Below are 27503 nucleotides of genomic sequence, written 5' to 3'. Positions count from 1 at the left end.
AAGTACACAGGCTTACAGCCACTGGGTGTGAGCCAGCAGTTCACACGCTGTTCACACCCAAGTGTTTCAAACATACAGTATGGTGCACAGGACCATTTTACCAATGATGCAGAAGGTTAAGAAGGGGCCTATCATGACTTCTGGAGACAAACTCTCTGTAGAGGTAGAAAGGTTTTTAGTGCAAATATAACTCAAGTGCAGGAAGAATATATTCACTTAATGCTGCACAGTAGTTCTACTTGGGGTGCATTCAACTATGTAACAGTATTCGCTGGGCTCTCTTTCAGCACAGAGCACTGTAGAGCATGAGCCCAAACCATCAGGAGCTCACTGAGCACGTCTGAGATCGCACAGGGCTAATAGGTCAGCTGAGTCAGCACCCACGTTCACAACAAAGGCTTATAGACAGTAACTCTTGTCTGAAACGCTCACATGCCCAGTGCCTAATGGAACACCCGAAGGCAGTGTTACTCAAGACCACTTTGCAGATAGTGCACTGAAACTGCAGGCATTGTGAAACTCTGGGCGGTTTGTCCATCCAAACCCTTCAAGCTACTCAGTTACTCAAGGAGATTTTTAATTTGTACACATCGGCAATTCCAAACGTGGTACTCTTCCAGCAACAGGAGACTCCGGTCCCAGTGGTAATTAATGGTAAGGTCCCAATAGTAATGGTGAGCTTGTTCCGTGTACAGTCATCACAGGCACATTCCTGGCTAGAGGACAGTTCTGAACTAATACGATGGACAGAATCGTGACATCTGACCTGCTTGTGTCTGGTGTATACGACCACCCTTCACTCCGGCACGGCCGAGTGAGTCATCTGAGCTAGAGTTTTTCTAACCCAGAGAGGATAGGGACACCTCTCCTTTCCTCTGGCCTCTTTCCACACGTTTCTGTGTTTCTGTGTTTCAGTATCTCAGGCTGACGAGTAAAGAAGTACATTCACTACTGTGCTGTGGAGATAAATTAAGAGAGGGCATGCTTTAATCATATTAGAATTACAACAGCTGAGAAACTGCAGGTTCGCTGGAGATGTAAGCCTGTATAAACTGTACAGGAAAGCAGAACGTTGTGCAGGTGGTGTCAGTGCACTCAAGCACAAGTGAAACAGGCTACAGGTGTAGGTGGCATGTTTTCCCATCCTACTGGTGTGTTTCAACATCAGCTGTGACAGGCATCTGAGAGAATCCGCCTGCCTGCGAGAGAGCCCTTTTTTCTAACTTCGTTAAAGACGTGAAGATTATCTAGCCGGTAGACAGTTGACTTAATCCCAAAATGTTTAAACACAGAGATCAGTACCAGGTGTCACAAAAGTGAAATGAGTCCGGAATGCGAATAGTAATATGCTGGGATAGAAATATGAAAATATTTACTGTACTAAATTTCTGTTATTATAGTTTATTTTATAGTATGTTATATAAAAAATGTACATTATATATTTTAAATTCTTAGTAAACGTGTGGACATGCTTGTAAATACCTATAGGCAGTGTGGAACAAGGTGCCTGGCCATGTGGTTAAAGCTCGTAGCCTGGTTTCTTCCAAGAAACAACTGGGAGTGATCCTGGGATCAATTAACTACAGAATACCAATTCGGTATCGGCTCCTCTCGATTGTGGCTGATCTTACGTATTTTACAGCATGCTGTAATTGTTCACGACCATGATGATAAAAGCATCTGTCATGGGTAGCACTCAGTCCTCTCACTAACGTAAGCAAAAATAATATAATTTGATTTGTGAAAAATATGTGCTGTGTTCAAACGGTGTCTTTTCTTCCTTTTCCATGTTTCTGCTGAAATCACCATTAATGCAGGTCATTAATACTATTGCAAGAGTGCTGCAAAAAATAAAATGAATAAAGATTTACCATGTAAAAAGAGAACTGAACAATTAGTCCTGTTTAAAAATTGAACCCCTGAGACATCACTTACTGTAGGTCCACTATTAAGCGCACTCCTAGTGCTAATGGGTTATTACTGAATACCGGGCAAGAGGAGTGTCATTCTGAATACTTACGGCTCTCGTTATGACCTCATTACTGCAGCTACTCGAAAGCCTGTCACTGAGTCTTTTTTTTATCCCTGCACAGCAGGCAAGCCCGAAACACCCACCCCTCTCCTAACTGCTGAACACCAACACAGGTGCTTCTGTGAGCTTCTCTGTAAAATACACGCAGGCACGCACCCCCAGCTCCACACTCACGATGTTTGCTTCACTCTCTGCAGATATCCCTGTGCTTGGTCGCCACTCGGAACTGCCTGCAGTTACTGCCTCTTCCCTGCTCTTGAAACTTGGTAACCGCACTAGGACTCTTATGAGGAAATAGATGTCATTGTAATAATTCAATCGGTGACTCCAGAACCCTGTCTTAACAACCTTTACTTATGACATCGAGGTCGGACTCTTCCTTTACGTGTTGGATGAACGGTGATTCTGACCAGCACACACCTCCTCGCTGTGTGTGGGACCTGTAATAATACCTCTGCGAGCTCCACTGCCCCGTTGTGCTCCGAAGCCCCATTTCATTGACAAGCAACCCAAGACATCTCTCTGCTTCAGGGCGCTTCTCTAGAAATTGCCATTGCTTTGTTTTGCTATTATGATTTTATTTTAATCTCGTGCAGCCTGTTCCTGTTTGCCATGCGCCTAATTCCCTGCTACACATAGTAATTCGTGGTTTCCTTTGAAGCCATTGATTTCCCTGTGGACTACGAAGGCAAACATTCCTTTATTTTACCTGCTTCTGCCAATTGATCATTACTCCTCGACCTCACTGTCAGGTGGCTTGATTAAAGCATCACAGACAGGGCTATAAAACAGCAATGCAGTCCCGAGAGTGCAATAGGGGATCACAGTAACAGTGCGCTGATGCATAAATGACACAAGAGTGGTTTTGTTCGTGGCTCAGGGGAAATTTAACTATATTTCTACACAAGCTCATGCCATGTACAGCTTTGCCAGGTATGAGTGAATAATGTTGGGCGGAAATGCGAAACAAATGACAGCGAGATTGTGTGATCAAATCTTCTCTTAATTGTCTCTGTTTGAGACTAAAGTGAAGAAGTCTAAAGGAACGTACCGTCTTGGGCAGTGGAGATTACTCAGCATGCTAACAGGCACGTCCCGGATTAGGACTAAACACGTTTTTGTCAGCAAAACTGGAATGCCGATCATCATTTCCGCGAAGTCTGATCTCATTTCAACTGCTAAGGCAGAGGCATCGTATTATTGACTAGCGGCCTCTGGAAATGTGCTTCTGCTGACCCGCGACCCATCTGCTGAGTGGAAATGCCTGTTGAGCACTATGGACTGGCGGGGCAGGTGGACGCACTGGGCCATGAAGTCAGAGCGGGCGGGTTCACCTCCCGCCTGGCCGCGCGAACTGCCCGTACAGACGCACAGTACTCCATCGGTCTGGGACAAAGACACAGCTCTGGGATTCAGCACTGCCTCCGCTCACGTCTTTCAAAATCAGCAGCTTATCTTCCGGCTGACGGGACGAGAACTACTGAAACGCTAGCGCGAGAGAATTAAAATGACTAAATATAGTGACGATTATCAACTGAGAAAATCAGTATGTCAGGCTTGCTGAGGACAGTGTGCTAGTCTCGTTTCTCTCATGAGCCCACACAAACCCCTGGACCCATTCTGGATGGATCTGTCACCTGGTGTGATACTTGTGTCAGAAACAAAAGAAATGATTGTCGATTTAAAAAAACAACAAAGCAAACATCATTCCACACAACAATCTGTGGTGAGCCTGTACTGTAGGTATAGTTCAGAGTAACAAATACCTGGGCACTGTGCTTGACAATAAGCTTGAGTTCAGTGAGAACACTGATGTCATTGTGAATGAATCCTAGCAGTGTTTATATGGTTTGAGAAAATTGCTCCAAAATCATTGGTGAGCCTTCAAGACCCCTTCAGGAATTGAAAATGACAAAACTGCCTTGCGACTCTTGCATGCTGGGATAGGCTCTGGCTCCCCCTGTGACCCTGTACTGGATAAACAGCGTAGAAAATAACAAAATTATTAAGTGTGCCAAGTAAGTGTGAATGGGAAAAATTAGAGGTGGGTCACGTCCTGTCTATTTGCCAGTGTCCTGGAATACACTGGGGTGTATCTGGAGTTTCTCTTTGCAGTGTGCTGCTCACAGTGTCTCTCACATGCAAATCCTTTCGGAGACATCACACCACATGCCATGGACACACAGAGCAGTCAGAAAGCATTGTAAACCCCAAAACACACACACATGGCAACAACAAACAAGAAACATAAGGGCAATTTAAATAGCAGCTATTCCTAATGTGAATTCATCCAACACAAAAATGCTACAAAAGCAAACAGCTGAACTTAAAACCCAGCTTGTTTACTCATATGTTATACTATGTCACTGATTGAAGGATGTTCAGTTTTTCTCTCTTGAGGGTACGAAAGTGTTTATTTATGCAATTATCATCCAGAACCATAGCCTAATTTATTCAAATTTCAGTGCACAAAATGAACATATTTACCTCAGAGGCAATTCAGCTATATATATATCCTTTGAATGGTTAAGAATTTCTTAAAGAGACAGCTGAGCCCGTGTAGTAATAAAAAGCCCTTTGTTTCCAGAAAAAGGCTTGTTTGATTCCACTCAGGCATTTCTGTGCTTGTAGGTGGCTTCTGTATTCTTTGTGTGTTTTCCATCTGATTTAGTGTGGCAGGAAAACCAAATTTAACATTGAGTAGAAAAAAACAATAGTGTCACTTTAAAGCACTCTATATTTACCTGGAGTCTCAGCAACCAATAGCTCTGCATTAAGATCCTGATTAGTTTCTTTGCTATCAGCTGCCATGGTAGCAGCAGGCTTTGGCTGTAAGAAACAAGAACAAGGTTTTAAACTCCACCTTCCTCCCGGTTCGGCGACAGAGCCACAGCATCAGTGAGCTACAGAAAAGGGAGTTAGCTACGGTTCTTTAGCACTTTCCACTTATGTCTACCAGCGAGATAAAGTTTTCTGAGAGTCACGACGGTGTTGTTAAAAGCACTCAGTGGCAGATACCTTTCAGAGATCCCGGAAGGTACTTTTTGTTGCACTGTGATAATACCACAAGACGTTTAATGGTTGTTTTTACATAAGGACACATTTTCCCTCCCAATGCTGATTTCTCTTAGTGTGAGAACTCTATTTCCCCAAGTCTCGCTAGAATAATAACAATAAGGATTATTTTATGCAGCGCAGCAGTGCAAAGATCAGTCTTCAGTTCACGTGCAAACACCTCACATCACAGGGAATGAATCTGAACTCCATCAGTCACTTAGCGGCCTACAACAGTGCCAGTTAAGAAGAAGATAAAGGTCTTCAAAACTCGCTTGCTTGATTCAGGGATTTTGGTTGCTGGTCACCTTTTGATTTGTTAAAAAAATAGATCTTCTCAATCTACTGCGCCAGTCGGCTGGAGTCGCACTTTGACAGCTGCGAAACAGCACTGAGAATGTGGACACGATTTCACAGTCTTTTCCTCTTTTTTTCCTGTGGTTTTGAACCAAACACGCATACTTGTAGATTCAGCCTGATTGTATCCTGTCAGACATATTTTTAGAACGTGGTCTGTGGTGGTGAACGTGATATGTCGGTATGGCAACACGATGTGTGATAACTATCTTGTGATATGAACACGTAAATAGCATGAGCACTGAACTGGGAAAGAACGCTTTTGCCAGATGAAGCGTCTGTCTCCTGTGAGATGCCATGCGGATGGACCTTTCCTCTTCTTAGGACGCACACCTCCGCCGCTACGGGAAAGATGGTAGGGAGCGCCGGTTTGTCTTCAACACCAACCATCTTTTACAGAGGCCGGACGTGCCATTTCTGGCCACCCACTTAACAAAGTGGCTGAAAAACAACCACATTTCACTGACAAGATTCTTCGTGTTGATGGTGGTGATTGGAGCCGTTGGTGCACATTTCCACAAGAGCACGAGTTTCCTTGTTCCCCGGGAGCTGAAAGCCGGGTTTTTCACAGGGTGAAGAAAAGAATCGCTAAAACAGACTAACCGCTCGAGCGGCCCTGGAAGAATCCACCAGGCTGCGTTTCGGAAGAGTTATAAAGCTGAGGTGTGTGAACTGTGAATGACCGCTCTGTCTAAAAACCATAAAGGACAGTAAATCAGAGGGCGGTGTTGCTTCTCCCCACCCGCTGGCTTCCCAACAGTCCCTGAAACACATTACAAATGAACTCCTGCCTCCCTGGTCCACACTGATTCAATGTGCAGACTCGGAAGTAATTTAGATGAATACCTAAAATATAAGAGCCGTGGTAGCTCAGACCGCAAGGGTGTCCAGCTTCTGACTGGAAGATCCTGGGTTCAATCCCAGGTAGGGGCAAGCGATGCTCTGATTCCTTCCAGACGGCCCCCAGGTCCACTCAGCCTGCTTTCCACATGAGCACCAGACTGGGGGTTAATCCTTCTGGGGGTAACAGGCCGGCCAGAGCGTGGTGCAGACCACATCACCTCCACTTCCAGTGTCAGATGGCCAAGAAGAGTGGTGACTCTTGCCCTCCATTCCCCATGGGCCTGAAAAGGGACCTACCTACCTAAAATATAGCTATTAGAAGAATAACAGCCATGAGCCATTAGAAAACTATGTATCTGGCTCCCTGACTAAAAAGGTCGGGGTATGATCAGTGGACAATCAGTACTTCATCCCTCATTTCTGCACTGTCAAACCGTATGAGACGGATTATTAAGAAATATTCTGAAAATATATTTAGCTGTAAAGCACTCACAAGAGCTACAGAAGAAAGAAAAACCTGATCAAATGCCCAAGGAAGAAAAAGCCGGAGAATACAATGTCCCACTCACAAGCAGTCAAGTTCAGAAAGAATTTGTGTCGCCTTCACACAGGGTCCCAGGAAACAGCTTCAACCGTGACGTTCAAGACGAACTCCAGACTGTGACCCTTATGGGCTAGGGCCTTATGGGAAGCCAGTACTAAAGACATAAACAGGACAATGCGCTTGGTGTAGAGACAACCCCACCCTGCAGGGGGCACCAGAGGCACGCAGTGCAGAATGGACATATAAGCACAGAAAGAAATTAGGGCCCAGACGTTTGGAACTGCTCTTGCAAGCTCTGGAGCGAGTGAAGACCACTGTCAGGGGTCAGTGCAGTAATAGCAACTGCTTTCTGCTTTCCGGGGGCACAGAAGAGAGGACCGCCCCGATGTCTCCGCAGAGGCTTTCCCGACAAGCTGGCCTGCCGGCTCGCACCCCACAGTCCCATAGCAACCAGCGCCGTCGCCGCGACCAGGGAGAGAGCGCGGGCTCCGGACCGAAGCGCTCTGTAAGCGATACCCCGCGGAGTTTTTTTAAACCTTTTGTGTTGTGGTCCCTTCGCCGCTGTCTAAGCTTCACATGAAGAAGCACAAGAGCAAAAAAAAAAAAACATTTGGAAATATATAGAAAAATATAGAAAAAAAGAATAAGGACTTAAGGCAAAAAATATTTCAATTGCTGATTCCTCTCCCCGCAAGCCTGTTTAAGTTATGGCTTATTTACGACACAGAGAGCTAAAAATACTGTACGTGTGGATGATGTCTGATGCACGGTATCAGGTGCTCAGTGCGTTTGAGTGCCAGCAGGCCAGAAGTGAGGCAATAGTTCCAGTTTACAAACAGGTCGGTACCTGTATCTGCTTGATGCCGAGGGGCGGCTCTGAGACAAGGCTTTTCATGGCTAAACGTTGTTGTTCAGATCACTTCATCCATTTGTGATCCCAGTTGCAATTCGCAGAATACACAGCATTATACAAAAAAATCACACTTCACTCACACCAGCTGTAATATCCAGGTAAGAGTTCAGCCTCGCGCTAGAGCGTAATCTCACCAAGGTCTTCACAGCTTGTTTTTCTCACAGTACGCAGCCTTACCTGTGTGTCAGGAGGCTTGCTGCCCTGCAGACTCGGAGTACAACCAGGACCGGGAGCAGCCGGGAGTCGGGTGTCGCGCTGCGCAGGTGCGCGGGGAGAGAGGGTACCAGCGGGATCGCCGCCTCCTAGCCAGCTGCTGTTCGCTGGCGGACAGGCAGGGGTCTGTTTACAGCACGGCCAGGTTTCCCAGCGGTCTGAGAGGCGAGCTCAGTCAGGCCTGAGCGCTGTCCAGATCATTCTCATACAAGGACATTCCTCAGGTTCTCTGCAGCGCCACCCTGACCTTGATGTGGTATCTGTTGTCACAGCTAATTTGACAGTATTTAATTTCATTCTGGCCACATTAATCCTGAAACAACTGATGGCAAGGAGTCAAGAGAAATGGGCTCAGGATGGGGAGTGTTTACACGTGAACTTAAGAACATACAATATGAAAGGACAGAACAGGGATCATCCTCAACATTAACCAGACTTTACTGATCACACAGCTATTCGGTGTTGCAGAGCACTAGGAGACCTGCTTCCACGCTGTGTAACTTCCCATGCCACAGAACACGCCCATCCGAACAACTGGCCATGCTCGAGACGCTCTTGGCAGAGCACTGACATTTCATTGTACAGCTCAGTGAGACGAGTGAACACAAACAGATGCAGAGCATTTAAAACCTGAGGCAGGTGTGGAAGCCAGTTGTGTTTCCACGTATAAATATGTACAGTATATTACAGTTTCACAGGGGACTGCTTATTGAGCTGGAGCTCAAACTCACCTGACAATTCTAGCTCATTTTAATCCTCTCAGCCTGGGACAAGAGCTGACAGGGGATGGTCACATGGCCGCAATATTGCTGAAACATTTTTTTGGTAGCCGCTTAATAATGAAGGCTTTCAGAGCAGAATGAAACTTACTGCTTGGTCACGTCTTTATAAACAGGCTCAACTACACAGAGGCCATTCACAGGGCGGCCATGCAGCCAGCGTGCTACAGGGGGCCCATTGTCCAGGGACCGCTCCAGCTGTGCCAGCTGTGCCCCACACCGAGAAACTGGCAGGGTGACTTTCTCCCTCTCTCTTCACCTCCACACGGAGGAGCAGACCGACTCCAGGCCTCTTCCTGGCAGCAGCTCCAGGAGGGCCGAGTTCATTCAGAGCTACTGAGGTCTAGCAAATACAAGACACTCTACGCTTCTTACCGGAAAAGGGCCTCCAACAGCACAGACTGCAGGAGCAAGGCTTGCACAGCTCGTTAAACAGCTCAAACCCCTAAGGGGAAAGCAGCCTGAATTGTTCTTGTATTTGCCTGAACTATATTATCGAACGCCTTTGCTGTTCAAGGCATCTGTTAATGAAGAGAACGAGAGAACGTGCTGCTTCACAGGGAAGGTATTAACCTGATCTTCTTGTCAGTTGCAGAATCACATGTTTTCCATTCTCTTTTTCTTTACCAATGTGCTCAAGAAGGCCTAGAAACACCAGTTCTTTAATAACGAGATTGCTGATAAAGTGCAGGACAGATAAGGCATCTTATGGGCCATATATCTGGGTATATTTACAGGGTAATAAACATATTTTTCCCAATCAGCACAGGCAGTTAAACACATTCTCCTTAGCACAGGCGTTACATTGAGCAACATCCATGAGAATCCTTCACCATCCTCAGCCTCAGTCATGCCTTGTGCTGCTCCTTCCCTACACATCCTCAGCTTTCCTGATGAGTCCAGACCTTCTGTCTAAGCATTATCACTGAGAAAATGCAATGCAAGGGCCTTTCCACCACATTACCTGTATTTTAAAAACTACATAAAAATATACTTCTGACTTTATTATTTAGACTAGGTGAGGTTTCAAATACAACCGTATACAGCCTGATAAGGATAATAGCTCGGTAAAGTCCTATCTCTGTCAGCTTGTTTTACCAATGTGCGGTGGCTCTGTGGCTCAGGATCTGTGCCTGTGGCTGGAAGGTTGTCGGGTCAAATCCCGTGGCCGGCAGAGGAATCCTACTCCGTTGGGCCCCTGAGCAAGGCCCTTAACCCCAGCTGCTCCAGGGGCGCCGTATAAATGCCTGACCCTGCGCTCTGACCCCCAGCTTCTCTCCCTGCCTGTGTGTGTCATGGAGAGCAAGCTGGGGTATGCGAAAAGACAAATTCCTAATGCAAGAAATTGTATAGGGCCAATAAAGTGATCTGATCTTGTTTCCACACATGCTGTAGGTCTGCTGGCCTGTGGAGGAGGAGGAATTCCAGTGGGGGTAGTCACAGTGGTCACCCCATATGGGCCACGCCCGGGCCGGTGCACACAGCCCCCCGGAGCTCGACAGAGACACGGGGGGGCCAGAGCGCGCCCCGTGCGCGTCCAAACATGAAAACCTATGGCGCACAGCTGGAACTGCTGGTCTGTGCAACTGCAGCACAATGCCCACTGCGCCCTGTAAAACACACAATCAGTCCTTGTCCTCAGCTCTCCACACAGCCTCCCAGCGTCGGGCGAGGGCTGTGAGGACGCCGGTTCAGCTCGACGTTCTGGCCTGAGGGCACACATGCCAAGAGCCTGAGCTGCCCATGACCTTGAAACGACTGACCGATCTGCTCCTGCCAGATTGTTTTAAGACATATTGCTGAAACAGCTTCTGACTTTATTGAGCCACAAAACGCCTTATTGTGTATTTCATACACAATTTAATTCAGTTGAACGTTTACTGTTGGCATAAGCTCTGTCACCCTCCAGAGCCCAGCTGGCAGCCCACTGGAGCTCAGCAGGCGTGAGCCTGGATGGGAGAAACGATGGGAAAAACTGAGGCTGCTGCTGGAAGAGGTGTGAGTGGGACCATTAGGGGGCGCTCACCCTGCAGTCTGTGTGGGTCCACATGCCCCAGTATAGTGACGGGGACAAAATTCTGCAAAAAAGGTACTCCATGGTTATTAAAAATCCCAGTGTGTTTTTTGAAGAGAGTAGGGGTGAGTATTGCATCGCTCAATAAATCATAGGAACAATTAAACCGTAAAGTTTAAAACAGATCACTCATCATATTTTAAAGGATCGGCTTAAAATAATTAGATATTTATCGCTTCCACAACAATAGTTACTCTTGGCAGAAAACACGGATAATCCGAGATGGTCTCCTGTCCACATGACAATCCTTGGGACAGGGCGGATTTTCTCCAGAACAGTTCTAGTGCCCCCAGGATTCACAGACGGCCTCGGCGATCTGCAAATATCCACCACAGCTCCACAACCAACCTTTTCTGCCTTCGTTTATCTCCCGTCCCCTTCCAAAGGCCCTTAGGTTTCACAGCTCTTGCTCAGTTGCAGACAGCCCGTCGTGCTCCTATGCTGTCAGAGCCAGTCCCAGCGAGGGAAGGCCAAGGAGGAAGACCAGCAGGAGACGAGCTGAAGGAGCCGGCTCACCCAGCCAGGAGAGGCTCCTCAGCGCTGAGGCGCCCAGAGGACCCCGAGGGCTGCTGGACAAACACTGGGGCACCGAGCACCCTGGGGAGGGGGAGATCCAGCTCCAATCCTGCTGCCACCACAACAGAAACAACACGATTCTGCACAGCGAAGACGACAGGAGATCGCCAGCAGGCAGAGAATAATTTCATAACCAAGATAGTAGAGATCAGAGGGTGACAGAAATACCCGGCGTGTATACTGAGTGTAACATAGATGACCAGCTGAGTTGCAGCACAGTCCAATATGTATAAGTACAGAAAAGAACAGTTAGGTTTTGATTTATGAGTAGTGCGATACTTCTCTGTGCTTCCTGAATAGACTGACTACTGTAAAAGTTAAATACCTATTCCAGCAAAAATATTTAGACCCTCTCCACCTCAGTCTGCTGAGACATGTGCTGTAGGAATCAGCCCCTGCGGGCAACAGGGAGGCAGAACCTTGAGATCAGTTCTTCTCTTGAGTCTTTCAGCATGGCAGCTCTGCAGATTCCAGCCTCTCTAGAGACTGGTGTGAGAAACGCCGTTTCTCGCCCATCACCCAGCAGGGCTGGCTCACCAGCTGCTCGCCAGTGTCTCCTTGGTGAGAACCCTGACCCCAGTGCAGTCAGGACGCCAGATGGCCAGCTCCCAGCGCCATGTGGGAACCAGCTCCAGAGCAAGCTCAGCGACAGCGGAGAAGACAGGGCTTCCCCAAGGCAGGGCAACTGCACATCACCACCAAATCCCCTTCGGAACAGACAGACCACAAGTCAAAGAGTTACTGCTGCTGTTGGCAGAAAAGTATAGAGATCATCTACAGATCTTTCTGTTGCACCAATTATTTGAGGAAGATTACACGTGATACAGAAAAGTATGGTGACATATTTCTTCTAAACTCCGGTAGATTTACAGTTATTTACAATGACGTTCCTGCTCAGAGCGGGACTAAAAGACGCTTCCATGGGACATAAAAACACTTACTATAGTTGAAGGTCTTAGTGGGCATTTTAAAACTGTGAACATCAATGTTATTGGCAAAACTCGACATTTTCCTGCTGCAGAAGCATGGAGACTCAATTATAGAGAGAAGATGTCTTTAAAGATACTCTACAGTAAGTGTAAATACATCTTGAAGCACAGCCTGTCCACTTTGTTCAGCTTTCAGGTATTACTGCTACACTCCAGTCACAGCTATGGGAAGGAGAGTTTGAGATATTTTCTTCTCCAGTCAGAAAAAGGTACTTTCCTCCAGAACAGGACCTGGCAGAGAAATGTATCTTTCCTTTTATTCATGTTCGTATTGAATCACACTTCAGTCTGCAGGTTATACTTACTGCAGTGACACCTACTACAGAATGGTGCACTAATCTGCCATCTGCGTCTGTTAATGTAAATGTATTAAATGATGTCATTAAGACCATTTTTGCATTAGAATGAAATATCCTTTAAATGAGAATTTTTACACTGATGAATCAGAAGGATATACAGTAGCGTATTGCAGCAATTAAAACAGCTTAACTGAGGTTCATTCTTCATACCCCCTGAAGCCACTGTTAGTCTGCCCTGCCCCCTCAACCATCACTACCCACTATGGAATCAACAACCCCGGATCAAGCCCGCCTGCACAAGGGACCGGTGATCTCGCATGACACTCTCTGCTTGTGAGCAATATTTGTCTCCCTTTTCTCTTTAAAAAGCTTGATTCAAATGTCTTCCCAGAACTGCAGCTGTCACAGGCTGAAAATGAAAAGATTAGCTTGCTGTGAGCCAATCTAAACATCTAAAGGAAATACATTCCCACAGCCCCCCCCCCCAAAAAAAATATAGCAGGGGGGTAGAGCACAGCTGAAGCAGTGCTCCAGAGCTGTTGAGTGTTTCCTGCACAGTGACACATGATGCAGCTGGACTCAAACTGAACACAGAGCAGCTCCACTAGAATCATCAGCATTGCTTCGATGGTCAACCACTCTCATGAGACAGAAGGGTCAGTTTTAGAAACTGTTTTAGTATTTTTTGACATCTAACATAATCAAGGTCTGGTTAGATCTTTTTGTACAGTTATCGTAAGAAAAAATACACAATTCAAAACTATAGAGAAATTTAAGTGAATTAAAGGAAAGGATTTTAACAGAAAGAAAGGGGTTTAAAATACAAGACAGGCAATTGGATGTGTGGCTTTTCTTAAAACCGTCATGTTGACACTCTTAATGGTCAGGAATCTAACCTTCTTCTCCTGAGCACTAAACATTTTTAAGAGGACTAAAAAAGCTCTTTCTGGTTCACAGAAGAAATAATTTAACTTAGCTGTGATTAACAGCTCACTCTGAGGTTTTAATTAAAATCTCAAAATCTATTAAAAGGCTGGTAGACTTTAAAGAATGAAACAGCAAGGAACCATTGCCATTTCTCAGCAGAAGAGTTAGGTCAGGCACACTGTTCTGTACTGAGCTCACAGCATGTGCCACTACGGTGCCCATTGGGTTCATCCCAACAGAAAGGGGTCATATTACTGACAAATGGGGAGAGAGGTGGCAAATCACAAGCATTACACACTAAGGATTGTTTGCAGATATCCCTGCAGGCACACTGACACGCCCGGCAGCCCTGATCTGCATCCTGGAAGCTCTGTGTGTGCAAAATGATGTGTGGGCAAGCAGACTGTCCAGTGCTTCACAATTAGGACATTACGAGAAACAGAAAGGACATATTTAACTGTACATATGAATCAATATGTAAATCAGTGAGTATTTTTAAAATGAAATCCATATATTTTAGCTCCTTCTCCACTTACATGACTACTGCAAGAAAAAAGCACTAAAAAATGTTTACGGTTTCGTGGTTTAATATTTCAGATTTTTCAGACCTGATATCTCATCTCTGACAACCAACAATAATATTTCTTGAAGAAACATTTGCTTACAACACTTAGGTGATGGAGGGACATTCCCCGCTGCCAAGTTCTCAATCAGCCTTGTTTCAGCAAAATGAACCAGGCAAACCTGGGCTATCAAGCTACTGCAGCGTTCTGCTACATCGAGCAAAAGCTAATAAAATAATAACCTTATTAAGAGCTTCAGCCCCTATTAGGTACCCTGACTCGAATAGCCCCATGCACTCAATAGTGGATAAACGTCATATTTCTTTAAATACGGGAATGTGTAATCCTGTCTGGAGAGTGTGGCCTGATCGCAGCACTACCAGGTCACCACAAGGGACTCGACACAGTAAGAGTGTAAGGAGATAATAATAATAATAATAATAATAATAATAATAATAATAATAATAATAATAATAATAATAATTGCTTACACTTATATAGCGCTTTTCTGGACACTCCACTCAAAGCGCTTTACAGGTAATGGGGACTCCCCTACACCGCCACCAGTGTGCAGCCCCACCTGGATGATGCGACGGCAGCCATAGTGCGCCACAACGCTCACCACACATCAGCTATCAGTGGGGAGGAGAGCAGAGAGTAATGAAGGCAATTCATAGATGGTAAGACACTGCCGACTTCGAGCAAAATGCACAGACAGGGCTTGGGTAAGAAATACTGGCTGTGAAATCAGCATCACTTCTCCTAAACGTAAGTGCAGAGTGGTCAGCGATGGAGAAAGATGAGGCGGCACCACCAGGCATGGCCTGTCCTAGAGACCTCGCTGCCTTGAAGCACACTCTTCCTCACCAGGGTCACTCCCAGCAGCCCCGCTCCACTCCCAGTCAATGTGAGGACGTCCTGTGCAGGTGGACAGTGAAGTCCCAGCCACGCCTTGAAAATAACCCCAGCCCCTGCCTCGTGTCCTCCCCCACCACCAGGGCATCAACAGCAAGGCTAAGATTACAGATGCAACCCCCCGCCTGCGGACCCCCCCAGGTGGACAGTGGGCTCCCTCTGGTCCTGCCCTGAGTGACAGCTGGCTCCGAAGGGACCTGTACTTCTCCGGGAACACCGGGTGCAGCTGCCACAAGGGCCCACGAGAGAGGCTGTGCCGGTTCTGCTAAGGAGATGTTAAGAGGACAGTCTACGTAAGAAAGTCCCGCTCACACTGAACCACAGATCAGAGTCAGGGTCACGCAGTCCCGCACAAACTGCTCCAAAGGTACCGTGTGTTCGGAAACACACAAGGCAGCCGTGATCGAGCTCCACGAGGATCTGCTCCGTCTGTACTGAGGGCAGCTCAGGAGAACCAGGCGCCCGTGGAGCAGCAGAGAGGGAGGGAAGGTGTCTTTGGACAGCTGTCCGAGAGGACCTCTTCTTCCAGTATCTCTCCAGTGTGTCTGCAGTCACTGGGTTACCTCTGCCTTTCCTATGGGTGCTCCTGCACACCCTGCTGTCTCTAGCTAGCAGAGCTCTCTCCAACATTTTAATCATTAGTGTTCGTGGCTCAGCTAATGAGCATATTTCCCCTTAGTGCACAGACATGGCAGAAGTCGTGGACGTCTGCTGTAATTGGAAATTACAGTACAACAGTCCTAAATCTCTCGCCATCCACTTGGGAAAATAATTCAAGTATTGTTATGGAGGTTTTAAGTTCGCAGGTGCCTTTGAAAGTGAAAAATATCACCTAGGTGTTAACGATGAAATCGTATCTGTTGTAAACCAAATAACTAGTTACCCAATTAAAAAGAAAACTATTTGTTTTGATCTTTAGACTAGTGTAACAGGGGAAACCTGCAGGTTTCAGGTTTTGTCAAACGGGTGCCACACAGAAAGCAAGGCACATGTAGAAGAAGAAAACTCCAGCTCCTTTGGTTATTCACAAGCACCACTGCGGTGGACAGGTGACGGAGACAGCTTGAAGCGATTGCTAGGCACAGCCTTTAAATCGGGGACACTGCCTCAGGGAATGTCACCCTGACAGCAGACGCCAAACTCCCGTGAACTAAGGAACTCGCACAGATCACGTAAGAGACGCATGTATCGCTCAGAAGTAAAATAAAACCTTTTGAGGCCATCTTATTTCCGATGCAAAATAAAAACACGCTGCATGACACTTTCCTGGGTTTCCAAGGAACTAGTATTGGCATCGCCAAATGTATATCATCCTGCCTTGTTCAGGGATGTCCACTGGAAATTCCCCAAAGCACAAAGCCTCCAGTCAGCCAGGCGCGTTTCTGATGCTGATATATCACGGTGATCTGAAGCTCATTGTTAAGAGCAGGAGACAGTTTTTCCTTCCATTTTCATTTTCTTCCTTTCTTACGTTTTGACTCTTTGATTAACTCTTAAATATTCTGCACACAGGTCACACGGCAGCGGACACAACTAACTTAGAAGTACCCTTGGAAAAGATCGAATCTGTCAAAAAAACAAGGAAAGATTTATTTTCAGAATAAAATAAAAAACCTAGAATAAGCACAAACAAATGCAAAGAATCTGAGACGTGTTGCTTTTAAACCACAGTCCAAAGCCTGGTCTAAATCACGCTGAAGAACAGGGCCCATGAATTGGGAGCAAAATACATTTTTTCTTTCATTATGCCCGCATTGTGTAACATGTTGACCGATGCAAGTTTCAATCAAGAAACACTAATACCTAATTAGCCACACTCCACTGCTACACACACAAAGACCAATAATTCGTTTTTACATTCAAACAGAAAGACCATTTTGCTCATCTGACTTTCCTCTCTTGGTGGTTGATTTATAAATGATGTCATCAGGGAATGCAGATTTCAACATGACACTCATTCACGTGTCGTCAATTTGTCAAAGAGGATATTAAAAAGCCAGGAGGCAACAACTTGTGACACAGGAAGATTCTGCACCTGCCTCAAAGTAACTGGCCTCCTAAAGACACCACTGACCAAACACAGCTTGTGAACACATGGCTGAGAAACCCTTTGAGCCGAGTTTACTGGGACCAGCAGCACACATCACAGGCTGCCGAGACTTTTCAGAGATTACTGTCGTATAAGGGAAATAAACCACACACTTCCACCCTTGTTTTAGATAATACCCTCTTAGCTTCTGGGGACTGGCTTATCACTTGCTCAAGAATGCCACAATTAATCCGAGGTTAATAGTAAATATGCATCAAGATGTACTGATTGATCATTGCACTTCGAACACAAAGACATTTCTGGGAAAATAAAACTGCAAAACACGGAAAGTGTGCTCATGTTTCATTACCTACAAACAAGTACTTCAGAAACAGATCTTTAAATAAAAAAGGGTATATTACAGATGTGAAAAAATATTTTTTCCTTCCACGCAAAATTAATTTTCTTTTGGAAATTGAAATACACATTCGTGTGGCATGTCAGTTTAGGAGTTTTCATCTGAACCCTGTGTTTGAGTTGGGAGCAAGATTCTATAAAAATGTTCCTGCCTCAGAAAAGTCTCTCGTTTCTCATCGTGCTTGGTCTGGGGCCCACTAATAGTGTCTTGGCACTCAAATTACACAGCTGGGATCTTCCTTCCTGCCTGGAGAAGGTAAGTATTCTGTGCATGAAAACTGTAGGTGAGAGGGTGACCCAAGTCTAGGCTGAACTCCTCTCCATTATAGTTGTGGTGAAAAGAGGCTTTTCTTCGAAGACAACTGTGTGTTTCATTTCTAGTGACACCTGTGTTCCTGAAATGGGTTTTAGAAAGGAGCATCCAGGACAGAAGACAAGCCTCTGACCTGGAAACGAGGCCCATGTACTGCTGTAGGTTTCTGAGCCAGAGACAGGTGCACCCACACAAGACCAAACCCTTATCCCTCCCCCCTGCAGCCCTGGCAGATGGCCCTGTGCTCCTGCAACACTCTTGTCCTCGTGGTCAGAGCCAATCAAAGGCATTGATCTGAGGTGAGGGGCTGAGAGGGTGCAGTCTGCCTCCCATGAAACAGTGGGTGTAATGAGTGGCAACAGCACTTCACAATACCACCTACGTATGATTAAAATCAGAAATATCGGCTTTTAAATAACTTCAGAACTCCCCTTCCAGGTCCATGCCTTTCTCAGCAGTGGAAGTGCGTTCTATTGCACCCATTCTATTGCCCAAAACACAGGCCATCGATTTCTAGCAGATCGAACCGCTGCCATCAGACAGATCGAAAGACAGGCGTTTCCACACAGGTGTTCGGTGGTGACACCTTATTCCTTGGAATGAGCACCTGTTTTTACCATTTACTTCATACTGTATACGACCATGGTTTGGTCAGCATCATAGTTACATCATAGTTTATAATGTATAAAACAGGAACGAACTGCAACAATGCTTGTGGTCTGGCAAACAACTGAAAAGAAGTGATAAAAATATCACCCTGGACAGCCGCAGCCATTTGCAACCGACCTGCGCGGTGAAAGGAAGCCTCTATGATGATCTCTGCCGACATGGCAATGCCTTGAAGATCACTGTTTAGCTCCTGGGTATCGCTGTGGGGGTGAAATGTTTTGTCCCGGCTAGGACAGAAAAATGGGGTTCGGTATTTTCCCATTGCGGATATCGCCTTTGTTATCGTTCCCGGGACCGGCTCCGGCCCACCCTGCCCCTGATGCAGTGCGGGGGGGTTGTTACTGGACGGCGTACTGGACAGCTCAGCACGGGCGCCTTCCCCCCACACCGCCCAGCGGGGCAGCGACCCCGGGGGAGTCCAAAGCCACAGCTGACCCCTGGCCGAGGAGCCTGACGGTGTGTGCAACACGATCCGCAGGCCCCTGGGTGCAGGACTGCCAATAATCATATCCCATCTTCACACCACTTCACTGGCATAACGTACACATCTCCATAATCGAGGACAGGCAGCAGCAGTGTTGAGCGCCGAGGCCACAGAGGCTTGAACACCGACGGCATATATTCATTTGTTAATTAACATTTGGCCTGCTCCCTAGAGGACACCATCAGGCCATTTTGTGGCTAACCTAGAGTTAAACCACTCCAATCCCACATTATTGCCACTCCCCGCGTTGCCTGTCCCGATATCCTGACAGCTGAATGAATTGTAACTCCGACGTGGGAGCAGTTAACACGCCATTTATTGTCAATAGCTGTGGCCTGCCCAGCCCCCCACCACCTCAAGACCATCGATTCACAGCGCTACTGTCAAATGTCTCAAACTTATCGCACTATTCCGGGGGTTTTGTTTAAACTGCGCGATAAACCTTAAAAAAGGGAGGCAAGATCCATTTTCCGCTCTTTTTTTTTTTACCCTAAGTCCCATAGTTCAGAAGGCGTAGCGCAAGGAGCGTTTAACATCTAAACAAAATTGGTACTTAAGCAAGCCATCAAATCAAAGCGACTAAATATTTCTGGCCTAAGCGATAAATGACGCATGTGGTGTCCAGTGAAACAGCGAAACTGGTTGAAGCATTTTCTGTTTCTCTTGAATGCGTGTGTTGTCTGTGTGAGCCAGAAGAGACCAGTGAACGATGTCCTATTGTGTTAGTAAAGTAGACCGCCGCTTCTCTGACACACGAACTGGAACAGAGACTCAGACAAGAGAATGATGGAGATCACCGGTGGGAGTGTGAACCCCTATTACGCTTTTAATTACAACTGAATTATTTATCAACGCGGTGCTCCGAAACATACATTTTCATTCATCTATAGGATCCGCAGGGCAGATTCCTCAGACCTCAAATGCTTGTATTTGCTGGAGGAAAACGTAAGGAAACTAATTCACAGGCAAATAGCGTCAACGACGTACAGGGCGATGTAAAGCCGTTAAAATTCAGCTTTGGAGCAGGGAGCCAATAGCCCACGACAGGGGTGGGGGATAAAAGGAGGTTGCTTCACATCGTCTTGAAAAAGACCGCTTTTGAAACAAATCTTTCCTCACCTACGCTGAAAAAAAAACCCAGACATTCGACTTAATAGGTAGCTTTTCCCTGCGAAAAAAACGTCGTGCTACACAAGGAGTTGATTGCTGATTGTTGATTGCCAAATACAAATGCGCCTCGTACAAAAACCTCCGAGGTTTTTCCTTCATCCACGGAAAAGAAAAGACGCGCAGGCGACACCCTGGGGAGCCCCGGAGGAGCCCAGGGCTGCTCCGACGAATAAAGGGGTCCTACCTCATCCACGGGCTGGGCTTGTGGTCTTTGTGCCTCCAGCTCCCGGCGCTTTGTTTCTGTGTGCGGTCTGTATCTGTACGGCTGTTTATTTATTTTTTCCTCTTTGTTTGTTTCCGATCCCGGTCCGCCCGTCTTCCCACCCCAGCGGGGCTCGGCTCAGCCTCCCTCGCCTCGCTGATGCTGCTGCTGCGTCCGGTGCTGATGCTGCGCTCGCCGGCTCCCCGGGATGTCGGGCAGGAGCGGCTGAAGGAGGACCAGCCCTGCGGGAGAGGGGAGGGGAGAGGAGAGGGGAGGGTGTGGCCGGGACTCGCAGAGCCGGTCACCTCTTCACAGGCGCCGAGTCCGATGAGATGCTGTGCGGTGGCGGCGGGGAGGGGGGGGCGCGGGGTGGGCGGTGACATTTTTGTGATGCTGGGCTACTCATCTGGGAGAACAACCCCTAATCACTGCCCCCCTCCCCCCGTCCCCCTGACCCCTGGTTCACGACACGGGGTAACTAAACCCTGCAACAACAACGTCTTCAACTGCACGGGCCCCACAGATCTGTCGTGCTGGGCCACCGCATTCAAGACGACACCGCGGGCAGGGAGTTTTTGTCCGCCTGTTTTTAGAATTTTAAATAAAGTAAAAGTGACATTTCCCACTGCAAATTAGACATCTGGGCATTAACTGATTCATTGTTTGAATGCCTCTATTTGCTATAAATCGTTGATTAATTGGCTGAATGTGCAGTATATGGTACAAGTTTCCATGTTTAGCACCAATAGATCGGTCCTAAAGAATCCGTAGTCTATTTCCTTAGCTTTGTAGCTTGAACTATTTTTAACTGCCGGTTATTTTAGAGCTACGTGGCACTACCAGCCTGAAAACCGTCTTGAGAATCCCAGAAGGTAGTTTTCATCACAGTATGTACAGTATGTTTAAAATGCTCCATCAGACGGGACTTTCGTTTCTTTTGTACACCGGTTAGCGAACGCGGAGTCTTTTCAACATATATTTAAATAACATTTAGTATTTTCCACTTAAACCGAAAAAAAACCAATCTGAATTCTAAAGATTTAAGATTTGCAGCGCTATGAACAGTATTCACCGGCCTTTCGGTTTCTCTGAAGTTAGTAGACACTGTTCCCTGGTGGTCAGAATAATGCCGAAAGTTCACACACATTCAAATGTCATCGGCTTGTTTATCACCCATTTTTAAAGACCATATAATAAGACCGTTTATTTCCTTTGTTCAGACCCGCTGTGGTCAAATTGTTAGTGCCGCTCCAGAGACTCCAGTCCACCGTGAGAGACGTCGGTTCAAATCCAGTGTTGCTGGACCCCTGTGACAGCAAACCATCTAGTTTAAACAGACAATGTGCAAAACAACCGGTAATGATGACGGTAAAACAGATCAAAGAGAGACTCCCAAAAAAACACGCAAATCCGCGTTGTTCCTAAAATGGATCAATCCGCAATCTTCCAGAGAAAGCCATATTACACAGTGCCGTGTCAATGACACAACGTGGCTGGTGCAATAGGGAAATCTCAGCGAACAGTTTCTACTCCAGCCGAGCGGTGAAGCAGGTTCTGCTTTAATCAGTGTGCTGCCAATTCGCATTTCCCTCTTTTCTGTCTGCTTTCATACCTATCAAAGAGTATTATTCCCATTATTCCCGACGAAATGAGTTACAGCCTTTGAAAAGGGCAGCTATCTCTAATTCTTTTTAATGCGGTGACCACTGCATAACGGTCTACTTATAAACAAAATTTCACAACAGAATTATTCTCGTAAAAAGAGCTTTAATGGACCCAGGGGAAGTGCAGCACAACAGTATCTCATTTCCGCGGGTTAGTTGTGTATGTACTGTAAGACAGCTGACCCTGTTACTTCCTTTGCTCAGTCTCAGAGCTCTTCCAGCGCGTCCTCGTTTCTTTTTGCAACAACAAAACTTTCTCACTGCAATTCCCAGCAGCCCCCTCTGCGCCTCTGGACACGCAGCAGCAGCCCTCGACACGAGAAGGAGCCTGAAAGCAGGAGCTGAACTTTGCAGAGATGGGCGCCTGCTAATCCGCCCCCCCGCTGTTATTTCAGGAGCTGGAAGCCGACGCGCAGACGAGCGGCGGGCAGGGCGACGGCGAGGGTCCGTCATGTCGGCTCGCAAGCAGGACCCGGCGTCGCACCGGGGCAGCGGGGCAGCGCTGAAGTGGAGACCGCCAGTCAGCTCCGTCTCGCTGAGACGCAGCTCGGCGGTGCTGCCGTCCGTGCTGACGTTTGCGGTGATCGTGGCGTCCGGCGGCCTGCTGCTCATGATAGAAAAGGGGATGTTGAATAATATGGACACCCCGTCGCCCCGGGGTCCCGGCGGCAGGGCGGAATACGCGAGGAACACCCGAACGCAAGACTCCGCCGCAGACGCGGATTCTCAGGTAACGCAGGTTTGGCGAAAGACACTTTTCTACCGCTCCTGCAGGCTGATCATATAGTGGCAGCAGGAGTTTATCTTGTGAAATGTGGATGCGTGAAAGTAGCCGCTGTGGCTTTAAAATCAGAAACCTTGGTCGCGAAGAGAGTGTGGGGGCTTGCTGTTGCTGCAGTTTCGGAAAGGGTAACTCCGTGAACTGGCGCACCGGGCTCCCAGTGGTCACCCAGGTGCTGCCGCCGGCCGCATGCGCGATCGCGCACAAGTTTCCAGGCGTCTTGTGCCGCTTAAAACTGGCCCCCTTCCGCTGTAAGGCACCGTCTCTGTATCTTATGAGGACCGACAAAAGCAAATGTACCTGCAAATACTTCGTCAAGATACAACGGTACATTTTACAAATTAGAGAATTAGAAAAAGAGAGATTTTGCACAAGAGAATGTCCATCCGACATATCTCACGGGTTTAGCCTTTCTTGCAGAACCCTTGGCAATATGTATCATACAACAGGGCAGGTGATCTCTTTCCAAATACTCACCACCCTGTGTGAAAAGCAGCACCTGCCTCCTGTTTTCTGCCCTGAATGCACAACCCCTGCAGTTTCCACTGGTGTCCCTCCCTGAGTGGACTCGTTCAGTCAGTGGACTGGAAGGCACTCCCCTGTGTTCGTCAGAATGTTCACGGTTTTGAGTACTTGGATCAAGACCCCTTGCCTTCTCTCCTCTGCTCAGGACTGGGGCTAACCAGCTCCTGTACTCTGCCACACACCTGGGGAAATTCCACCAGCATCTTCCAAACATATTTCTAGCAAAGTTGCATGGATATATGAGTTTAGTTGTTACTATTTAAGAAAACCAAAAACTTAAAGTGGATCAAATCGCTCAACTATACCTGTCTTTTTTCTTGCGCTGCATAGCAGCCTCGTGACATTGAAGGCTAGGTGTTCAAAAATGTTCTTCAGTTCTGTCTGTTCCTGCTAAACCTTAGAGATGTCTCCAGGCCACTGACTACTTAGGTCTCAGTTCAATGTCTGGATTTTGATGACGTACATTTTTGTTTTATTTCTGGAGTTCAGTTGTGAGTGTTCTATGAATCAAACCTGGCAGAGGCCGGTCTCATGAGACGCATTGTGAAGCTCAGTAAGGTGTTTGCAGATGGCCGCAGCTCACAGTCCACAGCGCAGGGGAGACCGCAGATTCACACCGGGTTGCCATTCACCCAGGAGACCTTCCTTCTGAAAGAGGAACGTGTCGTGTGCACCTAGGTCTTTACAACATGCACCCCGGGAAATGAGTTATATTTCATTGGTGAAAGTGGTCAAGCTAGTTAACGGGATGAAATATTGGCTTGAAGCAGGGCGTGAGTAAACACCTGTAGTGGTATAAATATTCGTTAGTATGTAGAACTCTTACCACTGTCGTCTGCTTCTTTCTAGATAATTCAAGAAATATGTAACCGTACCATCAAGACAGTCTGCAGCCAGAAGAATATGCCTCACAGCGTCTGGGACTTGAGTCCCCTCCAGAGGAAGACCGTCCTTCAGCACATTTTGGTGAACGACGAGCACAAGTTCCTGTACTGCTACGTGCCCAAAGTCGCTTGTTCCAACTGGAAGCGGGTCATGAAGGTCCTGGGCGGCACCCTGGAGAACGTGGAAGTGAAAATCAAGATGGACCACAGGAGTGGCCTGGTGTTCCTGGGAGACCTGAAGCCGGAGGAGATCAGGCACCGGCTGCAGACCTACTTCAAGTTCCTGTTCGTGAGGGACCCCATGGAGCGGCTGCTGTCGGCCTACAGGAACAAGTTCGGGGAGATCGAGGCCTACCAGAAGAAGTACGGCGTGGAGATCGCCAGGAGGTACAGGAAGGACCCGGGGAACACGGCGGGGGACGACGTCACGTTCACCGAGTTCGTGCGCTACCTGTTGGACGAGGACGTGGAGCGCATGAACGAGCACTGGATGCCGATTTACAACCTGTGTCAGCCGTGCGCGGTGAACTACAACTTCATCGGCGCCTACGAGAGGCTGGAGGCGGACGCCAGCCACGTGCTGCACCGCGTGGGCGCGGCCCCCCACGTCAAGTTCCCCGAAAGGCAAACCTGGTACAAACCGGTGACGGCACAGACGGTGCACTACTACCTGTGCGGCGTGCCACAGAAACTGCTAAGGGAGCTGCTCCCGAAGTACATACTGGATTTCTCCCTCTTCGCCTATCCTCTTCCCAATACAACCAATGAGTTTTGCAGACATTAAGGCGACATTTTCTGAAGGAAACCTGTGATACGTTTATTTTTCCTAACCCTGGTGGCTAGCAATCTTTTATATAAATGGTTAAGATGTTACATTGTGTTTTTTTTTTTACAGCATTGAGGTGCGTTTGTACATAAAACAGGGAAAAACAACAAAAAAAGACCAAGTGCCATATTACAATCACTGTTGAAGGTCGGAAGGTTGAATGATAAGTTGTTTTAGCGACCTATCAATTTATAAAGATTATAATGGAAATAAAGTGCTCCCTCTGGGTGCCTTTTCTTAACATCTCTTAAATTAATTTGTGTTTTTGCAATTCACAAAATCTGAAGCGATCATGTCACTAGTGCCTGAATCCCCTTTCCAACAGGTGCAACCCATTTTATTTCACCTGAGTGATCACAGAGCTTATACTCTTCTTTTGCCTGTCTGCATCCCAATAAAGCTTTTACGCCCAATATAATCTTAATTACAGCCCTCTTCATACACCACCGCTGGAGAGGATGCGAGGAGCACTAATTATGGGTCTGAGATCCAGCAGGAGACAACTGTACCACAACAGTGATGCAGAACGGTCCGATGGGAACCAGAAACATTTTTCTCTTCAAAAAGCTTTTAAGTATTGCCTCAGTTTAGACATCGGAAAGGAAAATAAAGGCTGGCACTAGTACCAAGCCCCAGTAAGTGAATAATCATTAAAGCATTAGCTGTGCTATTTAAAATCAGTTTCTAGTTTAAGACAGCTGTGTAGTGTCCCAGTCCTAGGTGGAGAGGCTGCTGTGAGTTTTCCAGTAACATGCCTGTTCCCGTTGAATGCTCAAAAGCATTTAACATTTTGACAACAATTGATTTGACAGTATTTGTTACTTCTGAAGTTATTGCCTTATGTTTGCTGTATACGTAATTTTCAGACAAAACGCAATGGATAAGATCATTTTTAGTTTGTGTCTATTTTTGTGAAACTTGACAAATCGGTGTTATCTATGAAAAACTAGATTCGTGCAGAGACAGGCACACAGATTAAATGCCACCATTTTCTGTTATTTTAGCCTGGAAACTAGATACTTGCTAGGAGATCAGAGAATTTTGCACTGCTGTGCAGTGGGAGCCTTAACCAGTTTCTACTTCAGATCTGACCAGACATATGGAATACTTGTTCTACTTAGGCTACTGTCTCCAGGGTTTCACAATTCAAACACCTAATTTCTCCACTTACTGTCTTAAATGGAAGATGTTATCAGCCTCTCCCTGTACAGCAGGTGCTATTTAAAAAAAACTAGAAACTTGATTTCAAGCTACAACAATGCAGATGGAAATGGAGATGATTCCATTACTGCCAGCAGAAGGTAAGACCACAAGAAGAAAATCTCGAATACAAACCAATGGCAAACCCTGTAGCTTGTTTATGACTCCGACCTGAATTGCAAATCAGGTCATGTAAAACATTGTATGTAACTTAAATTGAAATCGTCAGATAAGTAACATGAGTGCTTTAGGAAGACTGCATTTATAGAATAGTATACTTTATAATGGTTAGCTACACTGAAAAAACCTGAAACATCTTCCAGCTACATTTTATTCATTTGACACATTTGCAGTCAGTAGGAATGCACTGTGGTGACATTTAAAGCATCAAAATCAATCCATAGCCATATGCAGTGAACCAGTGACATGCAACTGGAAATCACTCGTAAAGTTGATGAAGAAAAAAGCATTGTGAAGGGAGGTCTCCTGAGCATACCCATCCCTACCTGTTTCACAAAACAAGTTAACTTTGATCAATGGAGCTCCATTGATCATGTAGTGAGGTTCTGTATAAACCAGGATCAGGGGTCTCAAAGCTCACAGAGGGGCTTTGAGCTTCTGGTTTTTGTTCCTACCTGAATAGTCAGAAGAATTCGCCGGTTATCTTCTTAGACATACTGTATATAGGATTTTTCACAGTTGATTACAGTGGACATTAAGGTGATTAAAAGATGCACTTAGCTGTACGTCACCTCATTAGTCTGGTTGGAAGTAAAAACAACGGTGCAGCAAATGAACTACATCAGCGATATAACTTAGAATGTGAGTGGGAACAAAACCCAGAAGACACTACTTCTGCTTGCTTGGGCTGTTGTCCACAAAGCAACACATCGTTCTGCATGCCTGTGCCGCAATCTCAGACATGCCTCAGGATGGCTAACAAAACCTTGATTCACTGCTCAAGAGGACTGGGCTCCTATGCTGGTGACAGCCCTGCTCAAACCAACTCATTCCAGCGCGTTTAGCCTAAAATATGTGAATGTGTCACCTTCAGGTGTTCCCCTACATAGAATCAAACTTTCTCAGGTGCCAATCTGCTTGACTGTAATAATGCAAGGAGCCACGAGGAAGCTGAGTGATTTGCTGAGGCTTTTCATGTCCAGAAGCCAACTCGACGTCCTCGTTCAGCTCCCTCCCAGGGTGTCCGACTCCCCTTATGAAGGAGACGCCCCCTCATGGTTCCATTCGTACATCAGCTGAG

General features: G+C 46.7%; 3 protein-coding genes across 7 annotated transcripts in view; 1 reads left to right on the top strand and 2 right to left on the bottom strand.

Annotated features, from left to right (window-relative positions):
* Positions 1 to 21928, bottom strand: part of cracd (capping protein inhibiting regulator of actin dynamics) — a 39723-nt gene extending 17795 nt beyond the window's left edge. For 2 of the 5 annotated variants that reach the window (XM_088633567.1, XM_088633559.1), the window contains exon 1: positions 20345 to 21928. Coding sequence is in view for 3 of the 5 variants with exons in the window: in XM_088633541.1 (XP_088489667.1) it covers positions 4777 to 4843 (67 nt within the window). In the remaining 2 variants the exon portion in view is untranslated. Of the gene's footprint in view, positions 1 to 4776; positions 4867 to 20344 lie in introns of those variants that run through there. The other 3 variants (XM_088633541.1, XM_088633551.1, XM_088633574.1) reach the window with 3 other exon arrangements.
* Positions 1 to 27503, bottom strand: part of cep135 (centrosomal protein 135) — a 133950-nt gene that overhangs the window by 87940 nt on the left and 18507 nt on the right. The gene's annotated exons all lie outside the window — the stretch shown is intronic.
* Positions 22123 to 25283, top strand: chst14 (carbohydrate (N-acetylgalactosamine 4-0) sulfotransferase 14). The gene is made up of 2 exons (XM_088633734.1): positions 22123 to 22756; positions 24182 to 25283. Exons 1-2 carry the CDS (start codon positions 22133 to 22135, stop codon positions 24998 to 25000), a joined length of 1443 nt encoding a protein of 480 aa, XP_088489860.1. The 5' UTR covers positions 22123 to 22132; the 3' UTR covers positions 25001 to 25283.

Source organism: Lepisosteus platostomus, chromosome 1, assembly GCF_059453375.1.
Source record: "Lepisosteus platostomus isolate fLepPlt1 chromosome 1, fLepPlt1.hap1, whole genome shotgun sequence".
In the NCBI taxonomy this organism is placed as follows: domain Eukaryota; kingdom Metazoa; phylum Chordata; class Actinopteri; order Semionotiformes; family Lepisosteidae; genus Lepisosteus; species Lepisosteus platostomus.
The sequence above is the reverse complement of the archived record's forward strand: the minus strand, read 5'-3'. Positions and strand labels throughout refer to the sequence as shown.